The 25,417-nt window shown below is 38.1% G+C and overlaps 1 protein-coding gene across 1 annotated transcript; it reads left to right on the top strand.

Annotated features, from left to right (window-relative positions):
• Positions 1-4,041: 4,041 nt before the first annotated feature.
• LOC140161000 (zinc finger matrin-type protein 2-like) lies at positions 4,042-13,310 on the top strand. The gene is made up of 6 exons (XM_072184367.1): positions 4,042-4,126; positions 6,070-6,166; positions 7,685-7,888; positions 8,884-9,029; positions 10,606-10,748; positions 12,934-13,310. The coding sequence occupies exons 1-6, from the start codon at positions 4,100-4,102 to the stop codon at positions 12,938-12,940; spliced, it is 624 nt and encodes a 207-aa protein (XP_072040468.1). The 5' UTR covers positions 4,042-4,099; the 3' UTR covers positions 12,941-13,310.
• Positions 13,311-25,417: the final 12,107 nt, after the last annotated feature.

Below are 25,417 nucleotides of genomic sequence, written 5' to 3'. Positions count from 1 at the left end.
ATTCGTGGTGAAAAATACGTCAGGCTCTTAGTCTTAGGTGTTTTTTCCTTTTTTTAGTAATTAGTTTTAGACAATCAATGATCGTCGCATGCAATTAATGGCGCATTTTTGTATTTAAAAGAGAGTCCGAAAGGTCGGCATAGTATACATGGTATAGAAACCTAGCTAATAGTTATTGTATGAAATTAATTTTATTAAAATCAATTTCACACGCCTCTTTAATGATGACTATTATATATTCAACTTGACATTGTGACCACTTCCTTTTAAAGTTCCAACGGAGAATTTCTCAAGTGGTTCGATTATCAATCAATTTACGGAGGATTATTTAATTTAGCATAATGAAATGTATATATTTACTGCATGTCAAAACACGTAGCCATCTCACGTAAACTAAGAAACAAATTAAATAGACGACTAGCTATAGCTATAAGTAGATCTAAGTAGGCCAAAATAATTACATTTTTAACTTATATTATTACAAAGTTCGACACAAATAGTACATCCCCACGTAAACCAAGCGGAAAAACACCAAAAATATTGCACATCCCCATGCGGAAAAACACCAAAAATATTGCACATCCCCTGGCGGGAAATACACCAAAAATATTGCACATCCCCATGCGGAAAAACACCAAAAATATTGCACATCCCCTAGCGGAAATGCACCAAAAATATTGCAGTTCCCCACGCGGAAATACACAAAAATATTGCACATCCCCTGCCGGAAATGCACCAAAAATATTGCAGTCCCCCACGCGGAAATACACCAAAAATATTGCACATCCCCTGCATGCCCACCATGCAGACGCGGAAATACACCAAAAATATTGCACATCCCCTGCCGGAAATGCACCAAAAATATTGCAGTTCCCCACGCGGAAATACACCAAAAATATTGCACATCCCCTAGCGGAAATGCACCAAAATGTTGCCGTACATTCGAACAAAAACCGTTCATTATGCGGAACTACACCAAAAGTGTTGCAGTACCCCTAACGGAAATGCACCAAAAATATTGCAGTTCCCCATGCGGAAAAAAACCCAAAAATATTGCACATACCCTAACGGAAATGCACCAAAAATATTGCAGTTCCCCATGCGGAAAAAAACCCAAAATATTGCACATACCCTAACGGAAATGCACCAAAATATTGCACATCCCCATGCGGATAAAGGGTATGTGCAATATTTTTAACGGATTTTTCCGCACAAAAATTGTGGTGCAGTTCCCCCTGCGGAAAAAAACCCAAAAATATTGCACATACCCTAAAGGAAATGCACCAAAAATATTACACATCCCCATGCGGATAAACACCAAAAATATTGCAGTTCCCCATTCGGAAATACACCAAAAATATTGCACTACCGCATGCGGTACTGCACATCCCGACCTGCATTACCGCATGCGGGAATGCAGGTCGGGATGTGCAGTTCCGCATGCGGAAGTGCGTGACGGAAGGTGCAGTTCCGCATGCGGGACTGTAAACGGAAGTGTGCAGTACCGCATGCGGTACTGCACACTTCCGCGTCCCAAAAAATAGTTCAAAGGTCGGCATAGTATAGAAACCTAGCTAATAGTTATTGTATAAAATTAATTTTATTAAAATCAATTTCACACGCCTCTTTAATGATGACTATTATATATTCAACTTGACATTGTGACCACTTTCTATTAAAGTTCCAACGGAGAATTTCTCAAGTGGATCGATTATCAATCAATTTACGGAGGATAGTAATTTAATATAATTTAAATATTGCACATCCCCATGCGGAAAAACACCCAAAATATTGCAAATCCCCTAGCGGAAATGCACCAAAAATATTGCAGTTCCCCACGCGGAAATACGCCAAAAATATTGCACATCCCCATGCGGAAAAACACCAAAATATTGCACATCCCCTGCCGGAAATGCAACAAAAATATTGCAGTTCCCCACGCGGAAATACACCAAAAATATTGCACATCCCCTAGCGGAAATGCACCAAAAATGTTGCAGTTCCCCACGCGGAAATACACCAAAAATATTGCACATCCCCTAGCGGAAATGCACCAAAAATATTGCAGTTCCCCACGAGGAAATACACAAAAAATATTGCACATCCCCATGCGGAAAAACACCAAAATATTGCACATCCCCTGGCGGAAATACACCAAAAATATTGCACATCCCCATGCGGAAAAACACCAAAAATGTTGCAGTTCCCCTAACGGAAATGCACTAAAATATTGCACATCCCCTAACGGAAATGCACCAAAAATATTGCAGTTCCCCACGCGGAAATACACCGAAAATATTGCACATCCCCATGCGGAAAAAACATAAAAATATTGCACCTCCCCTAGCGGAAATGCACCAAACATCTCATGCGGTACTGCACATCCCGACCTGCATTCCCGCATGCGGGAATGCAAGTCGGGATGTGCAGTTCCGCATGCGGGACTGTAAACGGAAGTGTGCAGTACCGCACGCGGTACTGCACAATTCCGCGTCCCAAAAAATAGTTCCACAATGGGAGTGACCCCCCGGGGTATTGTGTATGAAAACGGACAGTAACTGCAATATGCATCAAGCCTCCAGCATACTTTCCTGCCGCTTGCCGCTGCGGCAAGCGGCAGGGCGTTTCAACCAATGACAAGCCTTGATTGTGTCCGTTTGTCTGCAATACGCGTGCGCCACGCCGCTCAGCGGCAAGCGGCAGGGTAGTATGAAACCAGCATAAAAGAGACTTCACCAATCTTATATCTGCTTATACCCAGCTTATACCACACCGCCTGGCACATAATTATTAAATGCACTAGTAGAGGGCGCTATAACGTAAACAAAATCGGAGAAAATGGCGATGAATATACCGGGAACAAGTGTGAGTATTTTGCTTCAAAAATCCAATAATAGAATAAAAAGTATCACTTAATTCTATGTGTTATGGGAAGAGTATATCCTTAAGAACAAAATGGAGAGAATTTAAGGGAGCTCACGTGAAGCAATTGTTGGTGATGTTCCATTTTTTGTGTAGATCGAACGCGACCCCATGCGGAAAAACACCAAAAATATTGCAAATCCCCTAGCGGAAATGCACCAAAAATATTGCAGTTCCCCACGCGGAAATACGCCAAAAATATTGCACATCCCCATGCGGGAAAAACACCAAAAATATTGCACATCCCCTGCCGGAAATGCAACAAAAATATTGCAGTTCCCCACGCGGAAATACACCAAAATATTGCACATCCCCTAGCGGAAATGCACCAAAATGTTGCAGTTCCCCACGCGGAAATACACCAAAATATTGCACATCCCCTAGCGGAAATGCACCAAAATATTGCAGTTCCCCACGAGGAAATACACCAAAAATATTGCACATCCCCATGCGGAAAAACACCAAAATATTGCACATCCCTGGCGGAAATACACCAAAAATATTGCACATCCCCATGCGGAAAAACACCAAAAATGTTGCAGTTCCCCTAACGGAAATGCACAAAAATATTGCACATCCCCTAACGGAAATGCACCAAAAATATTGCAGTTCCCCACGCGGAAATACGCCGAAAATATTGCACATGCCCTAACGGAAAAAACACCAAAAATATTGCACATCCCCAGCGGAAATGCAAAAATGTTACAGTCCCGCATGCGGTACTGCACATCCCGACCTGCATTCCCCGCGGGAATGTCGGGATGTGCAGTTCCGCATGCGAGACTGTAAACGGAAGTGTGCAGTACCGCACGCGGTACTGCACAATTCCGCGTCCCAAAAAATAGTTCCACAATGGGAGTGACCCCCCGGGGTATTGTGTATGAAAACGGACAGTAACTGCAATATGCATCAAGCCTCCAGCATACTTTCCTGCCGCTTGCCGCTGCGGCAAGCGGCAGGGCGTTTCAACCAATGACAAGCCTTGATTGTGTCCGTTTGTCTGCAATACGCGTGCGCCACGCCGCTCAGCGGCAAGCGGCAGGGTAGTATGAAACCAGCATAAAAGAGACTTCACCAATCTTATATCTGCTTATACCCAGCTTATACCACACCGCCTGGCACATAATTATTAAATGCACTTGTAGAGGGCGCTATAACGTAAACAAAATCGGAGAAAATGGCGATGAATATACCGGGAACAAGTGTGAGTATTTTGCTTCAAAAATCCAATAATAGAATAAAAAGTATCACTTAATTCTATGTGTTATGGGAAGAGTATATCCTTAAGAACAAAATGGAGAGAATTTAAGGGAGCTCACGTGAAGCAATTGTTGGTGATGTTCCATTTTTTGTGTAGATCGAACGCGACTTTACGTTTGTTAGATTTTAGGTGCAAAATTCGGAAGTTGTGACGTCGGGAAACTCGTATGATTGAGAGACTCTGGTTCTAGTTCTGAACTTCCGGTGCTGGAAAGCTGACGTTGTGCTTGATGCATATATTAAAGTCAACTTGATGATTATGATGATGATGATGACACAGAGACTGCTACAAATTCGTCCAAATGCATTGCTGTGTTGCTGACATATTTTTTATGAATTCAATGTGAAAGACAGCTGTTGTTTAACTTGTTTACATTAAATATTTTGCAGGTATATATTTTCAATAAATATCATTGCTACATACACACAAATGTTTGGAGACAGTTCCAATAATTGAAACTCCCGGCTCCGACCGAGAGTTCCAACAGGTGCTGTGACGTGTATGCGTTATGTAGGTAACCTAGGCAAACCTTAGTTAACACATTTACTAGTCAGCGAATTCGCCGAGACCGGGGCCCCAACACAATGCATATTTACATCGAAATTTGAATTTTTTTCGAGAATAGGTGGGTGAAGGAAACCTACATAAATATGTTTTCTATACTTCACTTGACCCAAATATATGATTTTTTATGGTGATAATCAAGTCGCACATGGAATTTTAGAGGATTTTGATAGCAGTTCCATTAAAAAAGCTGCTATCGCCATGAGACTAAGATCTAGAAACACCCCGAAATGCCGTTTTAGGGAATTTTGCTAGCTGAATCTTTTTGATGAAAGTCAATCTTTGACAAGATGTAACTTTGCTACGGAAAGTGCTATGAAAAAAAGGTTTTCAGTTTTGGCTTAGTTTACTCAAGGGCTTTAATTTGATATATAAAACGATGCAATTTGATGTCAAATTTGAATTCACCTAGTATACCTACGTTATGTGTTTAATATAATAATAATATGCATTCGCATACATACTTATAATAGCCGTCGGTAAAAAAAAATTGTTGCTCCAAAAATGATTGCAAATTATTTTGTAATCATTTTTTACCACAAAATGTGATATGAAAATAACACAGGTGAGCAGTTAACACTGAATACACCTATATGGCACCTGCTACAACTTGAGAACAAGTCCTCAAACGTTCGAAATTTGTAGTTACTGCAACTGGTTCAGAGACTATTAAAAAAAAAGAAGCAAATTTTGCACTCCACTTTGACTTGATCCCTGGTGAAACTTGTACCCCGGATAACCGCACGTAAATTACATAGTAGGTATCCCAGGCAAACCTTAGTTAACACATGCTAGTCAGCCAAATTCGCCGACAATGTCAATGCATATTTACATTGAAATTTAAAACAACTGGTCAAGAAGGAAACCTACATAAATATGTTTTCTATACTTCACTTGACCCAAATATATGATTTTTATGGTGATAAGACAATCGCACATGGAATTTTAGAGGGATTTTAATAGCAGTTCCATTTAATAAAAAAAAGCTGACATAATGAGACTAAGATCTAGCAACACTCCCGAAATGCTGTTTGGGGAATTTTGCTAGCTGAATCTTTTTGATGAAAGTCAATCTTTGACAAGATGTAACTTTGCTACGGAAAGTGCTATGGAAAAAGGGTTTTCAGTTTTGGTTTTGTTTACTCAAGGGCTTTAATTTGATATATAAAATGATGCAGTTTGATGGCAAATTTGAATTCACCTAGCATACCTATACATAGGGTATCTGGGCACAAAAAAGCCCGAAAATCACAACCCTACAAGCAGTTGTAAATTCCTTTCCACTTTCATATTTTTATTCTTTATTTGTTATGACTAATTAGAAACCTGAAGACCACCGTAGGAAGTGGGACAGGGATGAATATGAGAAGATTGCACAGGAGAGGCTAGATAAGGAATTAGCTGATCTAGAAGAAAAAGGTAAGTTTAATAGTTTACTCACCAGAAGTATTTAAGTATGTACTGTGCCCAAAAAATCATTAAAGACACTAAAACTAAATTACAAAATAAAGTGGAAGAAACTTCTCAATGACTGCCCCCCAAATGACCTCATCAGTTGTCATATCCCATAGCCAGGATTTTTTTTCAGAAGGGGCAAGGGAGGCATACAGCAATTTTTAAAAAGTACTAAAAATGCCTGCAAATCTAAAATCTATTCCACTAGGGGGAGGTAAAAGAGGGTAAGATGTCCAACAGGGGGCAGCTGCTCCCCCCCCTTGGCTATGCCTCTTCTCCCCATTATGGGGCAGCTGCTCCTCCCCTTTGGCTATGCCTCTGCTCCCCATTATGGCATCCTAGGCATGTTCATTGCCACTTTTTCAATATCGCGATCATAATCGATAATGGTGATAATGAGGGAAGTATAAAAACATTTTATTTGACCAAGTTTCTGTTTAACAAAAACCAGTTAAATATTGTTAGTCTGTATCTTGTCAGTCAAGTTAGCTCAATCGATAAAGCGTTCGACTATGGTGCGAGAGGTTGCTGGTTCGAACCCTGGCGGTGCCTATTACGCTCTCGTGGAAAAATTGAGTCAGCTTGAAATTCCCTTGGACAAGGAACTTACTGCTAATTGTCTCGTTGTAACCCGTACTCTGGGAGCTGATCCTGGTTGCGATGGCTATTTGTGGAATGTCTAGGGTGTGCGCTCTTGAAGCAGCAAAGTCCCTGAATAGTTGTTTAATGGTTTATGGAATGATGTAGGGCCGTAGTGGTCAGCGACAACCTGTAAAGTGTGCTGAGGCTTGTGGATCAATGTTTAGGCATTGTGCCTGTGCGTAGCGCACTATAAATCACTGCGCTTTTTTTTTTTATCTGGTGGCGCTATTGCTATTGTCCGGTTGGTCACTCTCGGTATATAACTGTGTCATCTGCGTGCTTTTCGGTTTTAAATTGAAGACACATTTTTATCATCAAAATATCGTGGCCTATTATGTGATCAGGATAATTAAAATTTATTGTGACAGACGATAATAACATTATCGTGAACATGCCTACATGTAGCTGCTCCTTCCCTTGGCGATGCCACTGCTCCCCATGTGTTACCATCTTATTAAGGATCAGTCTAACCCAAGGGTGAAAATAAGAAATGATGAACCAGGGGCTCCTTTTTTGCACAAAATGGCCCCTGGTACACTTCATTCAACATGGAACCAGGGGCTACTTCTAATCAATAAGGGGCCAATATTTGTTCTGGATAAGTTCATCATGCATTAATGGCTATAGAATTTAATTTTTGGGTGTAATGACCAGGGGCCAGTTTCTGAAGAAAAGTGTCCCCTGGTCAGCATAAATTTAGATGGAACCAGGGGCCATTTCAGGATTTCTGGGGGCTAAACGGCTCCCGTCTCCCACTTATTTTCACCCTTGGTCTAACCAGTGGGATATTAATCCAAGGTTTTGTCTTTTCTTCCTGTATTTTTTATCACTTAAATGCAGCCAAAAAGAAAAATGAGCCGCCAGTTCGTCGGGAGCTCCTCAAGCAGAGGGAATATAAAGTGGACTTGGAGTCCAAACTTGGCAAGTCACAAGTCATCACAAAGACGACGCCGGCATCGCAGATGGGCGGATATTACTGCAATGTGTGTGATTGTGTAGTCAAAGATTCTATTAACTTCTTAGACCATATAAATGGAAAGAAACGTAAGTTGAAAGTAGTACATGTATGCGTGTTACTCACATTTCCAGAATAATTCCTTTTGTTAGCCACTCACAGTACAGCTACTACAATGACCTCAGAAAGCTGAAGACAACAAATAATAAAAAATTCCTTTAAAAAGGGAATGGGGCACCCAAAGGGAGCTTTGATGTGCTGAAATGATGTGCTGAAATGTAACCGTTTGGATACAATTTTCTTCTTCTTTTAAACAATAATGTAACATTAGCATAGTAAGCAAAGAAAGATCAGGAAATGTAAAATATATATATTGCAGTGAGAGAGTTGTAAAATTTGGTTTCAAATAAAAAGGAATGAAAATCAGGTTACCATTATGGTTACTATTGTTAGGAAATGGAACATCATTTGGGGGGGGGGGGTTGTTGGAGCAGAATAAAAATTCAGAATATAGGTTTATATATTTAATTCTTATGGATTGATTTCCAAGTCAGTGGACATATCATATAACGGTCGGTTGTAATACCTGACAATAAGGCCCTTTTGTACTTAACCCTCAAATCAGTTTTCTAATGCACAGAAAAAGAAGTTTATGGAGGCAAATGCCACTAAAACTAAATATGGCTTTAATTTGGCTTGTACATTGTAAATATGATTTTAACCAGAATGCCCCCCCCCCCATAACAAAAAGAAAAAGAAAAGTACCCCTCTGACAAAATATGAAAGAGAAAATTGGGAAGGTAAAGAAAAGAAAAGAAACATGGAGCCTGTTTCCCACCAAAATTCACTCAGATCACGGGCCGAAATAGTGTGAAATACCAAATTTGTGTACAGTCTTGCTAAAAAAAAATCTTGCTAATAAGTAGGCCTATTCCACCGATAATACCAGGTCAAAATGTTGTAACCTGAATTTTATTTTCCCCAAAATTGTTATTTTATCCCCATTAACCAAGATAACTAGCTATATGCCCTTGTTGTTACTCCATTGAGCAGATGCTTACTCCATGAATCTTTTGCATTGCAGATCAAAGAAATCTAGGAATGTCTATGAGGGTAGAACGCTCAACACTAGATCAGGTCAAAAAAAGATTTGAATTGAACAAAAAGAAACAAGAAGAAACTAAGAAAGAATATGACTTTGAAGCAAGAATGGCAGAGCTCAAAGAAGAGGTAGGTGGTATTATAATTAAAGACAGAGATAAAAAGAATTTTTCGCGTCTGACGTCATCTGTCAATCAAATTCGAGCACGGTTTGTTTACAAGTGTTGTGATGATGATGATGACTTGCTGAATGCGGCGGTATAACTGGGCGCCGTATTGTTAATTTTGCACCTTCAAACATGCAAACCATCTCAAAAGTTAGGTCTCGATAGTAGGAAACTTTCTTTGGCGAAGGCACCATGTAAACAATGTCTAGAAAAGCTGCTTTTTGCCCTGTAAAAGTACATATTTTTCGCCATTTGCTGCTATTCCTTTTCTCCGATCAGCACCAGATAGATCGGTCTTACGCGCTATTAACCTGTGTAAACCAATCAAATATCGTAATTGACAGTGACATCAGACACGGTATTACTAGGGATCATGTCAAACTGGAGTGCGAAATTTGCACTTAGAAAAGTTTATAAACAGTTGTATGTGAGTAATAGTGATATTTAGTGAAAATAATCCTCCAAAATATCTTACCTAAAGAACAGCTTTGTTTGACATTGAATGCAGCCCTTTTGAAATCAGATTTTATTGCTAGGGACAAAGTTTATTGATTCATTGGTTCCATTGAACTTTTCGGGAAAATGTTTCACAAAAATAAGCCAGGGTAAGGTTAAAAAGCATAAATATGACATGATCAAGGGGAGTGAGTCACATGTCGGCAATTTTCAATCAGAAATTTTATACATCATTTTCTATTAGTTGATTAATGCTACATTTTGATGCAAAACCCATCAAAATCAGACATCTGGTTACTGATTTATGAGCAATTTAGCAGTGGCTGAAACAAAAAGAATTTGAACACTGTTTTTGCTAATATCTCAAAAACTATATTGGCAACACCCGCTTTGTTACCCTTGATTCAAGTTGATCATGTCACAAAAAATTACCTTTGGGTAACCCACATAAAAAATTCAGACCCCAGTTCCTTTGGGACAAGCTTGTACCCGAGAGGCCGCCGAATCTGAATTTTGGTGATTTTTACAATCCTCCGGATCACCGAATATGCCTTTAAAAAGCAGAAGTGAGGTCCTGATGGGTTTTAAATTTAATCTGACCACAATTATAACAACAGACAGATAATCTGATTGGCTGTTAAAGCTTGGATGATAGCCTGTAGATTTCAAAGCCAAGAAACCAAATACCCTTGAAGATTTTTACTTGTTTTAAACTATGTACAAACTGTGTTTAATCCAAAGTTTGGAATCTCTTACGCCATAGCTCGAGGTAAGGGTTGGCATCACCAGTCTGATTCTCGCGCAATTTCCAACAAAATAATATTAAATGGATTCATAGAAGGTATACGGTACATCACAAGTGCTTCATTTTATTTAGAAAGGTAAAATCTGACTACAAACTGGGAATATTATTGCCAAATTATTCAGCTTTCCTTTGGGAGCTGTTTAGTCTATCATGGGGTCATCGATAAAGCAGTGAGAATTATTGCATCGCGATAATTAATATTTTCTAACGATATTGTCGCCTAACGTGATATTGCACACCCTTAGCTCGAGGTAAATGTAATTATTTTCTTATACAGGAGGAGAAACAAAAAGCATACAGAAGAGAGAAGAGGAAAGAAAGAAAAAGAAAAGCCGATGATGATCATCACGGTAGTAGTCATGGCATGGATCCAGAAATGGCAGCTATGATGGGATTCTCAGGGTTTGGAACCAGTAAAAAGTAAGTAGTCTCTGCTGACTTCAAGGTTTTCTATTTAAAGGGGGTCTCCGCCAATCATAACATTATGCCCTATATGTTAGAAAATAATTATCAAGCACGAATCACATGGTTTTATTTAAAACAAACTCATATTGACCATAAAACCGAATAAAAACAGTCGGCTCTCAACACGCGATATTCAAAATTCCCGTATGACGTAATGGTTACTTGTGCTCAATTGTCGTCAGCCTTCATTGTATTGCTGGGACGTCATTGCACTCGACAATTTCAGCGCCCGGGAATTTTGAATATCGCGTGTTGAGAGACAGACATTTTATTCGTTTCTATGGTCACTATGAGTTTGTTTTAAATAAAACCACGTGATTTGTGCTTGATAATTATTTTTCTTACATATAAGGACTACTGTTGTGATTGCCGGAGACTTCCTTTAAAAGCCTTATTATAACATTTGCTGAGGAGGATGCCCTCAATATTTTCCAAAATTCTGTTTTTTACACGATTGTTATGTACTTTAGTAAACAAACATACCCTGCAAAAATCAGTATTATGTCAAAATACAAGATTTTGAATAAACTTCCTAACGGCTGTGAAGTTTGACGGCTGAATAGTTTCAGCAGTCTAGCTTCCCTGAATGAGGAGAGTACTCTGTTAATTGGCTCGCCAAAAGCAATGTCTTCTCCAGTCAAAAATGTTAAATCTCCCCAAACTTGTAATACCAAAAAAAGTGAAAAGGTTGGTTCGCTAAGAGTTCTTGTTGTTAATTGCCAAAGCATAAAGGCCAAACGTGAGGCATTACATGCCTGTATTGACACACACAAACCCCACGTAATAATTGGCTCTGAGTCGTGGCTCAATGACACCATTAGCAACAATGAAGTTTTTCCATCAAACTTCACAGCCGTTAGGAAAGATAGAGACTCAAACGATGAGAGAGGTGGAGTATTCGTGGCTCTTAGGAATGATTTAATTGGAACCCACCAGATTGAATTGGACACTGAGTGCGAAATTGTCTGGGTTCGCATCCAGCTCATCGGATGCAAAGATATGCTCATAGGAGCTTTTTACAGAGTGCCCAAAACCAATGACCCTAATTATCTTGAGGCTCTAAGATCTTCTTTAGCCCGAATTAACACCAGTAATGGGGCAACAATGTGCCTAGGCGTTGATTTCAATCTGGGCGATATAGATTGGCCATCAAATTCTGTCAAGCCAGTAGGTAGGGAAGTCACTATTTCCAAACAGCTGCCTGAGATAGCAGACCAGTTTAATCTCACACAGGTTGTAACTGAGCCTACCAGAGAAGACAGACTGCTTGATCTGTTCCTAACCTCCAATCCCACTTTGATTGAAAGGCGACCTCCCGAATAACATCTGCGTCGGAGGTCTGTTTATTCACCGACGATTGTGTAATGTAAGGACCCATCCACGACAACTCGTATGTTGAAACCCTCCAGCAAGACCTGGATAAACTGGACGTCTGGCAAAATACCTGGCAGATGCAGCTTCATGTGCCGAAATGTTTCACCTTAAAAATCACTCATTCTAGGTAAAAAACAGACCACCAATACAAACTTGGTCAAAATATTCTTCATACTTATTTGGGTATTCACCTCACAAAAGACCTAAAATGGGATGTTCATGTAAATCACACCGTTGCAAAAGCAAAAATAGTGCTTGTAGTAGTTTGTAGAAATTTACATCCATGTACAACTTCTCTAAAAGCTACAGCATACAAAGCTCTGGTGCTACCTCACCTTGAATACAGCTGTTGTGTATGGGACCCTACAAGGAAAGAACTCATACAGAAGGTGGAATTAATCCAACGTAAAGCAGCAAGATGTTATTGTTTTACAATTGGACCCCAATGGAAATAAGCTTCCTTTTGGAGGCTTTCTTGGGTAATCCAAGATTTTAATTCAACATTGTTTGAAACATTGTATTTGTTAAAATTTATCTTGTATATACTGTATTGCTTTCTCGTTTTTGTATGTTGAATTTTAATCGGATAAAATCAATCAATCAATCAATCTCATGTGAGGCATTGCATGAAGTGAGAACTTGAACTTGAGAACATTTTTGTACTACCAGTACCAGCACATAAAAATCCCAGGAAAAATTGCACCATTCAAAGCATTGATTAAGATATTTTGTAATGTTTCTATATTTATTTTTATTTTCTTTGTAGACACTGATGTGTATAGCCAACTTAGTGCTTCCAGGGACCATAGATTTCAACCTCAAGGAGCTCTAGGAGATAGAGTGAAGAAGACTAATCCCAGAAAGAGACAGCAGTGAATTACGGTCATTTAATCAGGGTTGCTTCATTTAAATTATGTTGATTGATATCTCGATTTAAATCACAATTTATATCACATGATTTTTTTTAAATCACTGATTTAAATCAACTTTTTCATTTTTTACCATTTGCAATAAATATAAGTTAATTTCTTTCTTAAATTGACCATTTTACTTCATTCCTAATGCTTCTACAACTTTTGGATACAATTAAAATACCTCTATGATGTCATTTTATCTATTGTTAAAAAAGCATCTTTAAGGTGCAGAATTTTCACATGTAAAAAGATGTTTTGATTTTTGTAAACCTGATAAGATTGCTTATTATGGCTAGCATTCCACTGGTCTCTTTTGACTTTATTATGGGGGTAGTTCTTCAAATAAAAAAAAAATTAAAAAAATGGATTGAAGTAAAAAAATTAAATCTGATTTTTTTTCTTTTTTAAATAAAAGAAATCAGCAACCCTGCTTTTAATTGGAATTATTAATATATACTTTGTAGATTACATGTTAAAATAGAGAGTTAAATATTCAACTTTGAGAGAGAAGTAGAAGTAGATGGTTTGCTGTATTTTATGGAAGGACATGCAGACAGCATGGACAGTACATGTTTTTTTTTTTATGGAAGGACATGCAGACAGCATGGACAGAACATGCATGGTCGATCACTGAAATATCTCTTAAAAGATAGTTGTCCAATTTAGTACATTATTATGTTTTGATGAATCCAAGTGTGTGAAAATATTGGATCCAACACATAATAATGATAAAATTGATGTTTTACTAATATTTATTGGTCTCGCTATGAGTTTTAAAATATTGGACTCGGCTACGTCTCGTCCAATATTTAAAAACTCACAGCTCGACCAATAAATATGGGCTCAATCGATCCAATTTTATATCAGTAGCAAGGTTTGTAATTACCAATCTGCTGTATTCCACAGTTATTTTTTATTAATTTAAGATTTACCTTATTATTACTTCAAGATAGTTGTGTTTTGTTGAATCCACCAATATTTACTGCTGTATTCTTCTGGAATAAGTGCAGACATATGGACAAAGACTATTGAATTCCAGAGTTGAATAGGAAGAAGAAAATATGAAATATACCGCCACAGTATACTATAGACCTATGACAACAAGAAATTTGGTGAAGAAAACTAAACTTACATGGCATGTACAGTGTATTTTGCAATGATGACATGACATGTTTTGGTGCATGTTTGATAAGGTACAGTCCTGATGAAATCGGACACAACTGAAGAAAGCTTGCCAACTCATACTGGGACTGTGATAACGGAGGGCAAACTCATAGAAATAATGTAGGGTAACTTATTATAAATCCCTGTCGAGAAAGCCTATCTATTTATATGATTAGGTACCACTTGGTGAGAAGGGACATTAACTTGCCTTTCAGGCACAGGAGTTTACCTGTGTAAGAATCATTGTATTAAATATTATTATACTGTTTGGCATTCGGTATTGTTTTGTGGGTTTGTGTAGACTGATTAATGCAATGTTTGAGTGATATCAGTTTTCAGTTTGTCATCTCATAAGGGCTATTTTACATGTTGCATTGTTGTGAAAAGCCAACAAAAATGTTTCATGTTTGATACATGAGATATGTACTGCTCAGTGCCAGAAGTGGGTAGGTGCAATAGCTGCCATGTGCACAGTAGCTGCTATGTGTAGATGAGCTCAATATACTGTGTGTAAATTGCCACCAAATGTTCACAGGGCAGCTATTGCACTTGCCGACTTCTGGCACTGAGCAGTCAATATGGGCATGACCTTTGAAATCAAATCATAATAAGTGAAAATGGGCTATTCCATTTGAAATCCTCACTCCCCTGCGGAAGATGTATCTAAAGTCTTCCGCAGAAAGACTATGGGTTTCAAATTGGGTAACTTCCATTTGAAATACCCTCTTCAGTTGTGGATATTCCAGTTAAAATCCATGCAACCCCTATGAATGATAGACATGACTTTGATCTTCCTCACAGGGAGTGTGAATTTTAAATGGGGTTACCTGAATGGGTTACTTGAATGGGTTAATGCATTTGAAATATACACCCCTGATGATGGGAGTAAAGGTCTAGTATTCCACAGGGGTTGTATGGATTTCAACTGGAATAGTCCCAATTTGAATGCAGAGTGAACAAATAGGATGTTTATTGCACATTCCTGCCCTGTTGTAGACAACATACAGTGGACCTGATCAACACAACATGTTTTTAAGATTCCAACAATATGCCTTTATAAATATATTATAATAACCTGGTAACACTGATATATGAGCATGTGGCAATTTTGTTTGTGTTTGTGTTAACTAGGTGCCATTGTAGTACAGAAGATATGTATAAACGGGACATTTGGATGGAGATAATCAAAATCAAATCATATATTTAAAAATCAATCATATAGTGTGTTTCTACTGAGAATGTTTTTTTTTCAGCTGAAATCCACACACCACCTATTCCAGCTGAAATCCATGGAAGATATAGCATTAATATCCCACACAGGGGGTATAGCTTTCAAATGGAATCACCCATTCAGATAACCCCATTTGAAATTGATTTCCAATGGGGTACAATTCTGGTTTATCCTGCACACCCTGTATTTTCAATACAATTCTGGTTTACCCTGTGCATGGTACACCCTATTTTTTAGGATTAGGGTTAGGGTTATACTTGTGCGCAGGGTATACCAGAATTCCAAATGGGGACAGGTTAAGGTCATGTCTTCTACAGTGGTTGTATGTATTTCAACTAGAACAAGCCTTGAAATAAGCGGGCGCGGGGAGCAAATTTGCTCTCGTAAAGCCACCAATTGCTCCTGGTCCTTGTACAATTCACATGAACCAGGAGCAATTTTCTAGAACAAATTGCTGCTGGTTTCAGTTTTGCACTTGATGCAGTAGTGCTGGTATTATATGCAGAAAAGGATTACTATTTGAAAATTGCTCCTGTTTCTTCAGAAATTGCTCCTGGTTCTTGCAAAATCCCAGTGAACCAGGAGCAATGTGCAAAAACAAATTTCTCCTGGTTGCAGTCTGCTTATTTCAAGGCTTGAACTAGAATAGTGCCATTTTTGTGGTGTATGACCAGGAGCTCATCAGTGAAAACTTCCCACACACAGGGCGTAGATTTTGTGCCAGTTTGCGAGAATCAAAAACCATCCGGGTTGCTTCACTTACTGCATGATTCAATGAAAGAAATTGATTCTGGCAACATATGTTACAAGAATCATTACGAGAATCGATTCTGGGATTCTCGTTGAACTTAGGCCCTGCACACAGTTATTTTCAATCAATGGAAACAGCACAATCTACCAGCCCCCCAAGTGGTTTTATCAAGTTGCGTACTAAATGTTAACAAACCGTGTATCGGAAAGGGTGCCCTCAGTGGCTGGATAAAAATTGATGTTGGTAACGACATGGAAAAAGACATGTTTTGCCCTGTTATAAGTAGAAATATACCATTATTATTAGGCATTCAATTCATCAAGGTCTCATGCTGTGTGTGGAATCAATATTTTCAATTATTTATTTTATAGTGTTTGACTTCATGAGAATTTATACTAGTGAGCCTTCTTATACTGTTAGCTTATAGCTTTGTTCTATGAACAAACATTGTCAAAGACAACATAAACAATATAGATTGATAAAGGTTATCTATCAATATCTCCAAGAAGTTGTTGATTTGATTGTTTTTCATTACCATTTTATCACATGTTTATCAATTACATTTTGCATTTCTTGACTTGTGTATATTGCTTGTAATTAGTTTATGTAAAGTGCACTATTGTGCTTCTTTTTTTTCATTGAGAATGGTTTACCAGTACCAGTTGTAAGAGTAAAAGTATACTATTAAAAGGGTGGAACATCTTGTTTGTGTTTTCTCCAAAATGTTAACTTGGGGAGCTTGGACTCCACCCTCACCATTATTTAATTGCACAGACAAGTGGTTTTAGAAATGCTCACAGGCCATTCAAGATAGACCTCTGTCCTCATCTTGAATAAAAGGCATATTATATTATATTTGCATGTACAGTAAAATTAAATATAGGTGAACATCTTTATTTTGCATGAATGGAAAGATTTCAAAAGGCAAATGTAGGTAGCTGATTGTATTATTATGGTTTTATAAATACTTGTATATTAGGTAGTATTAGATGGTAGGTTATAAATGCGAAGAACACATTTTGAGTTTATTCAAAACGTTTAATAACATTTAATTGACAGGTTATATAAAGGTCATGAAAACATTTTATATTATGCAAAAGCACTGCAACAACATTCTAAAATTATCTACTTGTTATTGTAAAATGTTTTTGGGCAAACATTTTGGCAAAATATTTTGTTAAAATTTAAACAACATGTTAAAAATGTTATTTGAATGTTATTAAAACGTTTTAATACCTTTATATAACCTGACATTTACGTTTTCTGTCAAACGTTTTGTGTTTGCTGAAGAGTTATAAATTACAATACCTAGGTAGTGTTTTAAATCTTTGTAGACATACGGGAACAAAAAATAACAACTACTTCTTGGAAATAAAAACCTACAAACGAACTTGTTTGTTGCTTTAATTCATAGAATTTCCATCAATTAATAAAGACACCACTGATATTGCTATGTGGTGGTGTTTGTGACACACCGTTTGACTTGCAGGGGTGGCTGGAAGTTTTTGAAAAAAACATCCCCCACTATAAGAGCACTAAAAAACACATGTGTCCCAGAAAAAATTACCGGGCAAATGAATTTGGATGTAAGTCGAGAAATAGACATCAGAATCCAAAAATCTAAACATCAGCGTGTAGCCCATCTTATTCTGCATCGGATACGATAATTTTGACTGATTGCGAAGAAATGAGCGGTTACAAAACGCATGCATCAATTCACTTCATTCCAAGTTTGAAAGAAAGATCATTCAACACAATGCGCACTAGTGGTTTACAATGTCAATGGGCTTCATATTTTGTTCGTTGAGATCCTTTTCGTTCTTTTTAAACAATCTGTTTCTTTCAAAACATCTAATTAGGTCATTAATTATATGACCCTTGACCCCAAAATCTCTGAACACCCCATAGACTTTGGCTATTGTTAATGCATGTGTTCATGTGGCATCACTCTGCTATTATATATGTTATTTGCGTGAGAAGAGGCATTTTGAAGGAACTTTGATTCGGACCAGAAATAACCCTTTAATGATCTCTGAAAGTAATATCTTTTAAAATACATTTGGGGGGATTTGGGAAAACAATTCCTGTGTTAACATACCATCACTGCTGTTTTTCCTGGTTAATAAATTTTTTTTGACAGTATTTCGTCTTACACCGGAAGTGACCCCTTAATATAATGACCTTTAACCCCAAATGTAAAAATGTATTTAATCTATACTATTAAAGAGGAACTTGCCGATAATCGATACTTTGAAGAGGAACTGATCGATTCATCGGTATCATCTCGGAGATTATAGATAAATTATAAATTAATAAATAGATAAATACTAATCTAGCATTTCCAGATGAATGGTAAATGCATAGATAGATAGATAAATTAATAAATACAAATAATTATTTGGATTTATTCGGTAGATCAACCAATGGTGGCCCGCTTATTTACGGTCCGTTGCTGCGTTGCTATACGCGGATTACGCACAGGTCGTGGCAACTTCCCGACGCGCTAATGGTAACTAAACTTCCAGTTTCATCTAAGACGGAAAATATCACATCTATTAGACGGAAGTTCCGGAACTAACAAATTAATGGCCGAGACAAAGGTGGTTTTAAGTTACGTATTTTGAAAATAAATGGTCCAAGTGATCTAATAATTTTGAAAGTAATATTAGTTTATCCGTTCGTGGTGACTTTCGACGGAGAGTGGGCATTATGCGGCATGGTAACCGCAACGGCTATAATAACAAATCAACTGCATCGTTTATGCAAATTATGACTTTCGGAAACTTCTTTTGTGATGACTTTCCGAAGATTTTAAATTCAAGGTAGGCCTAGGCATATATATACGGTATTGGAAAGTAATTTGAGTTTATTCGTTTGTCATGTTGTGATGAATTTCGATGGGGAGTGTGGGACATTATTAGCAGATTATAGCATGGTATAAAACCGCAACCGCTAAATATCCGTGGCGTAGATTTCTTTTTGACATTAGGGGAGGGATGAAAACATTTCTTGAAGTAGGCATATTAATAGTGAATCCGGCATCTTTTGGCAACATTAACAATGGCGTAGATTTCTCTTGACATGGGGGATGGGTCCGTTTAAATCAATTTCTTGCAATAGGCCTACAGTGAAGCCAGCATCTTGGCGACAGAATAATTTATGGCAAGCTAATTAGGCTGGTGACTGGTGATTTATATTGTGCAAAAGTGGAACAAATTCGCACGAAGGCCGCAAAAATTGGCACTTTTTAGTTTGGCCAAAAATGAGGTTAATTTTGTCAGAAACCCACATCTATTATACATGTGTGAACTTGGGGTGATTGTACGGACCATTGACCTTATCAAAACATTTGGGGGGGTATACCCACCCCAACACCGGAATTTACGCTATGTAACTCAACCTTCTTGAAACCCAATGTTGCTATAGGCCTACTTGATGAAACAGAAACACATATAAAAAAAGAACGAACGAAAGAAATAAAGGAACCCACATACATGCGTCAACATGGAGGTGATTCAGTAGATCATGCCCCTTATCGAAATATTGAGGAATTTATTACTCATCCCGGGATTTATGCCTATGTAAAGAAAGAAGAAGGAAGGAAGGAAAAAAGGAATGAAAGAGGGAAGGAAAGAGGGAAAGAAAGAGGGAAAGAACGAAAGAACGAAAGAAAGAAAGAAAGAAAGAAAGAAAGAAAGAAAGAAAGAAAGAAAGAAAGAAAGAAAGAAAGAAAAAGAAACAACGGGAAAGCAAGAAAGAGAAAGGGAGAGAGAAACGAAAACAAAGAAGAAATAGACGGACAGAAAGAAAGAAAGAAGAGAGAGAGAGAGGGAGAGAGAGAGAGAAAGAAAGTGAACAAGCAAGAAACAGAAAGAGAAATGGAACGCAGGAAAGAGAGAAACTGAAAGAAAAAAGGGAAAGACAAAGAAAAATAAGTAAAAAGGGAAGGAAAGAAGAACGAAAGAAAGAAAGAAAGAAAGAAAGAAAGAAAGAAAGAAAGAAAGAAAGAAAGAAAGAAAAAAGAAACAACGGGAAAGCAAGAAAGAGAAAGGAAGAGAGAAACGAAAACAAAGAAGAAATAGACAGACAGAAAGAAAGAAAGAAGAGAGAGAGAGAGAAAGAAAGTGAACAAGCAAGAAACAGAAAGAGAAATGGAACGCAGGAAAGAGAGAAACTGAAAGAAAAAAGGAAAGACAAAGAAAAAAATAAGTAAAAAGGGAAGGAAAGAGGGAAAGAAAGAAAGAAAGAAAGAAAGAAAGAAAGAAAGAAAGAAAGAGGGAAAGAAAGAAAGAAAGAAAGAAAGAAAGAAAGAAAGAAAGAAAGAAAGAAAGAAAGAAAGAAAGAAAGAGAGAAAGAAAGAAAGAAAGAAAGAAAGAAAGAAAGAAAGAAAGAAAGTTTTGATGCGTTTGACTATAACTTGAGTAGGCCTAGAGAGGAAGAAAGACAGAGTAGGAGAAAGGGAAAGAAAAACCCATCTAACGTAAGAGATATAGATAGAAGGAAAAAGACACAGAGAGGGAAAATGAGAAAGAAGTAAAGAAATGATGTGAGCAAAAGTAAAGAGAGATAGAAGGACTGAGAACGAAGGAAAATAAGAAAGAAAGAAATGAAAGGAAAGAAAGGTTTAATGACAAGGAGCCCTGGCGAAAAATAAATAAATAAATGGTGGGAAAGGGTAGGAATGAAAGAAAGTGAGGACGGAAGGATGTGTCGAAAAGAGATCAAAGAAAACAAAGAACGAACGAACGAACGAACGAAAGAAAGAAAGGAAGGAAGGGGAAGTGACAAATGGAAAGAAAGAAGTTAAAAAAAAGGTATGGCCTACCAAAAATACGCAAAATGGATTTGTGTTTTGGTCAAATTCTAATATGCAAACACGCGTTATTGGGCTGGTAAAAGCGATACCAATTGCCATGATTACCATTTCCCCCACCCCCACAACCTGAAGTTACGCCTATGTAACTCAACCTTCTTGAAACCCAATGTTGCTATAGTATAGGCCAACTTGATGAAACAGAAACAAATTTAAAAGAAAGAACGAACGAACGAAAGAAAGAAAGAAACGGCCACATACATGCGTGCAAAAGTGAAACAAATTCGCACAAAGACCGCAAAAATGGGCACTTTTTAGTATGGCCAAATATGAGGTTAATCAGAAACCCACATGTACATATGTATACAGGAAAGAAAGAAAGAAAGAAAGAAAGACAAAGAAAGAAAGACAGACAGAAAGAAAGAAAGACAACGAAAGAAAGACAGAAAGACAGACAGAAAGAAAGAAAGACAAAGAAAGAAAGACAGAAGAAAGAAAGAAAGACAAAGAAAGAAAGAAAGACAACGACAGAAAGACAGACAGAAAGAAAGACAGAAAGACAAAGAAAGAAATACAGACAGAAAGAAAGAAAGACAGAAAGAAAGAAAGAAAGAAAAAAAAGTAAGAATGAAAGAAAGAATGAAAGAAAGCAAGAAAGAGAAAGGATGAGAGAAACGAAAAGAAAGAATGGGAAAAACAAAAAAAGACAGACAGACAGACAGAAAGAAAGAAAGAAAGAGCTAGAGAGAGAGACAGAGAGAAAGAAAGAAAGGGAACAAGCAAGAAAATAAAGAGGAGAGAAATGGAACGAAATAACGGGAAAGCAGTGGTGTGCGCAAAAGGGGGGGCAGGGGGGCAATTCCTCCCCCACTTTTGTTGGTCATTCTGGGGATTCTGCGGGAAAAATTTGCCCTTCACACTCCTAATCAGACTCCATGCGGGGAACTGAACTACGGGAAAGCAAGAAATGGAAAGAGATAGAGAGAGAAACTGAAAGAAAAAAGGAAAGACAAAGAAAAAATAAGTCAAAAGTGTGTTTGGTACAAAAATTACGCAAAAGATTATGCTGAAGGAAATCGTTTGCAAAATGGAGGCAACAAAAATTGTACCACATCACTGACCGAGTAGGCCCTAATAATTGAGCTGTTAAATCGATACCAATTGTCATGATTACCATTTTCCATCGTTTATGCTAACCGCTCCCGTTTACTAACCGCTCCCGTTTACTCATCTAGCGGGGGCCCGCGCGAAGCGCGGGTACCCGCTAGTTACTAGTAATTAACAACTTTTTAAAATCGACATGTTTACAGCTGAAGAGTTTAACCTTACAAACTTGTGTTACAGCTAATAAGATACCAATCGAATAAGCACCTGACTGGACCATAGGCTGTGTCTATTTTTCTTTTCACAAAACGCCCTCAATGTATCCAATCACTCAATTACTCTCTCTGCGACGAGGGATCGGATAGCAACGTTTGCATAGCTCTTAAACAGAGCCCTCGCAGTACCTTAGAAGATCCAGTGATCCCCAAGTAAAATAAACCCAAGCAAGTGACTGGTATTTTTAAAGAAAATGTATATAGGCCAATCCCTGCCTGGTTTAGACCATTCTGTAAAAAATTAATACCACTCCCAGCAGTACATGTACATGTACAGAGCTTGCCGAAGGCAAGCTTCACTATAGGCAAACTACATAAAGTCACCAACAAGTAAAGTAGGACCACTATGCAGTAGGACCACTATGCAGTAAAGATCACTGTCTGTATATTAAAGATATTGGTCTACAAAACCCACCAACCGCGAAAGTCCACTCACCGAGCCGCCAGGCGAGGGCTCTTGATATTTTGCTGTACATTTTATTGCAGCCAGTAATGAGATTTTAATTGATGTTATTATTGCCAAATCTCAAAACAATTCAATCCCAACAGGGGACCAGGTGACGCAATAAATTATGACTGAGAGTGCCAATTTCAAACTCCACCCATCCAGGACCAGACGACCCCATGCTGGTTTACACATCATCAGGCGATTATCTAATTAGCTGGTGGAAATTTTTAGCCATGAATGTCTGTTTGTCCACCATGTTTTGCATTTTATACTTCCACTGATTACTTTCTACCAGCATGTTCTACTAGTTTTCTTTCTTTTTGGCTTTTCTGTTTACTAGTATATTTTAATAGGCGGTTAGGCCTATTTATGTTTCAACGATTTACACGTCAATACTGTCGAATATTCTATTGCGATTTTTAAATGGTTTTGTAAGTTCTGTATAAATACTTTTTTTAGGCCCATGTTTGACAAGTCACCTGGTTTAGGCCTTTATTTCAGTGGATTTTGTTTTCTTCTTAAAGGTTGAGGGAGAGGGGTTAATGGGGGTTATAGATACGATAAAGTGGAGCAAGAGAGGTGAATGGGGTGGGGGATATCGATACGATAAAGTGGATCAAGAGGGGTGAATGGGAGATAATGATACGAGAGCGAGAGGGGTGAAATGGCAGATATCGATACGATAAAGTGGAGCAAGAGGGGTGAATGGGGGATATTGATTTTATGTGGAGAGAGGGGTGAATGGGAGATAATGATACGATTAAGTAGACGAGAGGGGTGAATGGGGGATATCAATATGATAAAGTGGAGCGAGAGGGGTGAATGGTGGAAATCGATGCAAAAAGTGGAGCTAGAGGGGTGTATGGGGGGATATTGATATGATAACATGGAGCGAGAGGGGTGAATGGGGGATACAGCTGGTCTTTACTATTAGTGTCAGAGGGCATATGGCATGGTTTTTCATTTTTTCTTTCAATTGGATGGAAAATAGGTTGGCTTTGGAGCAAAGCTACGTTTGCACAGTATTTTTTGTGGGACATAAGAGCACATCAGGCACATCAAATTGTATTCTAAATTTGCGATATAATACAAATTTTATGGAAAATCATTATTGACATTTTTAAATGTTAAAACAGTCCTTGTCCTCTCCTTGAAGTAAATTTGCAGTAAAAAGGATTTCAGACTTGTACTTAATTGTTAGTAAGTTTTATTTAAAACTCGTTGTGGCCATTGGATATAAGTCACTCGTACAACTGCAAAGTGGCTACTGTATAAAAAAAATCTCCTCGTAGGACTAACAGTATTCCACTGCAGGTCTACATTGACCTTAAAAATAACCTCCTCCCTCACTGTTAGGTGTACATATTCAATAACATCTCCCCCTTTAGGGGTGGTGCAATAATTATGTGTACCCCCGGGGTGGTGAATTATAGGGGGGGGCAAAGATTATTTGGCAGGCCAAAAGGGGGGGGAAGCATATTTTGACAGGTCGAAAGGGGGGGTCAAGCGATTTTTTGCAGGTCGAAAGAGGGGCAAGCAATTTTTGGCACAGATATTTTGGGCACCATCTATATTATGCCCTAAAAAGGCGTATGAAAATGTTAGGAACATGTTCAAATGTGCAAAATTTTCTGCTCGCTGCGCTCGCATTATAGGCCCTATGGTAAGACAATTTAAGGTTTTAAATTCGGGTTCCCAAAAATCTTGTATGTGTAAGGGGGGGGGGCACAGATGTTTTGGCACGCCAAAAGGGGATGGGCAAAGGTTTTTGGCACGTCGAAAGGGGGGGGAAATAAGCTTTTTCGTGGATATCTACTGAAAATGTCATAAAAAGAGGATGCTAGGATCACGAAATCCTCCTTTAATAGGCTCAAGATGTGTGGCAAACAATCGCCATAAAATTGAATAAACAATTTATTGATTACTTGTGACCTGCTCCTGTGCAGAGAAGATGTAATGTTTTCAGTGACCGTGTATCAGACAAAAGATGACCTGCGAGTGAAAAATATTGCAATCTTACTGGAGGTGAGTTAGGCCGCATGGTACTTTCAGTGCATTTGAAACTAATTAACATTAACTTAATTTGACTCCATAGGTAAAACAAAATGCATACCGTAAAGGTTTTAGTCGTACAAATTTGCAAAACTGCTTAATGAAGATAATTATACATATTTTCCCCAGTATAGAAAATAAACACCGTCAGGTACCCCAAACACTACACCTCGACTCTGTTATAGCGCCACCATGGAATAGTAACCATTTGCATCCCATATCAGGCCAACATGATAAGGAAACCTAAATATCATCATTATGATAGGATTAACAGCACCTGTTTGAGCCATTCACTATGGAATAATTTAACCAACATAATGACGTAATCCTCAAAAAGAGAGTATATCCACCCCGGGATATCCACATGTCCACTATCCTACAGTGTACTTCGGGTCAGGGGCGTAACCAGACCTGACCTTCCGGGGGGGGGCAAGATTGAAAAATTTCCCAATTCTTGACCAAAAGTCGCGAGCGGCTTGCCGCGGAGCGTTTTTTCTT

Source organism: Amphiura filiformis, chromosome 9, assembly GCF_039555335.1.
Source record: "Amphiura filiformis chromosome 9, Afil_fr2py, whole genome shotgun sequence".
Lineage (NCBI taxonomy): Eukaryota > Metazoa > Echinodermata > Ophiuroidea > Amphilepidida > Amphiuridae > Amphiura > Amphiura filiformis.
This window is presented reverse-complemented; position numbering and strand designations above follow the sequence as displayed.

Bases quoted from the DNA above. Each gene is read 5' to 3' on its own strand.
- LOC140161000 (XM_072184367.1), top strand. From the start codon at position 4,100: ATGGCGATGAATATACCGGGAACAAGT. The intron at 4,127-6,069 runs GTGAGTATTTTG...ATGACTAATTAG, and splicing joins TGAATATACCGGGAACAAGT to AAACCTGAAGACCACCGTAG. The intron at 9,030-10,605 runs GTAGGTGGTATT...TTTCTTATACAG, and splicing joins TGGCAGAGCTCAAAGAAGAG to GAGGAGAAACAAAAAGCATA.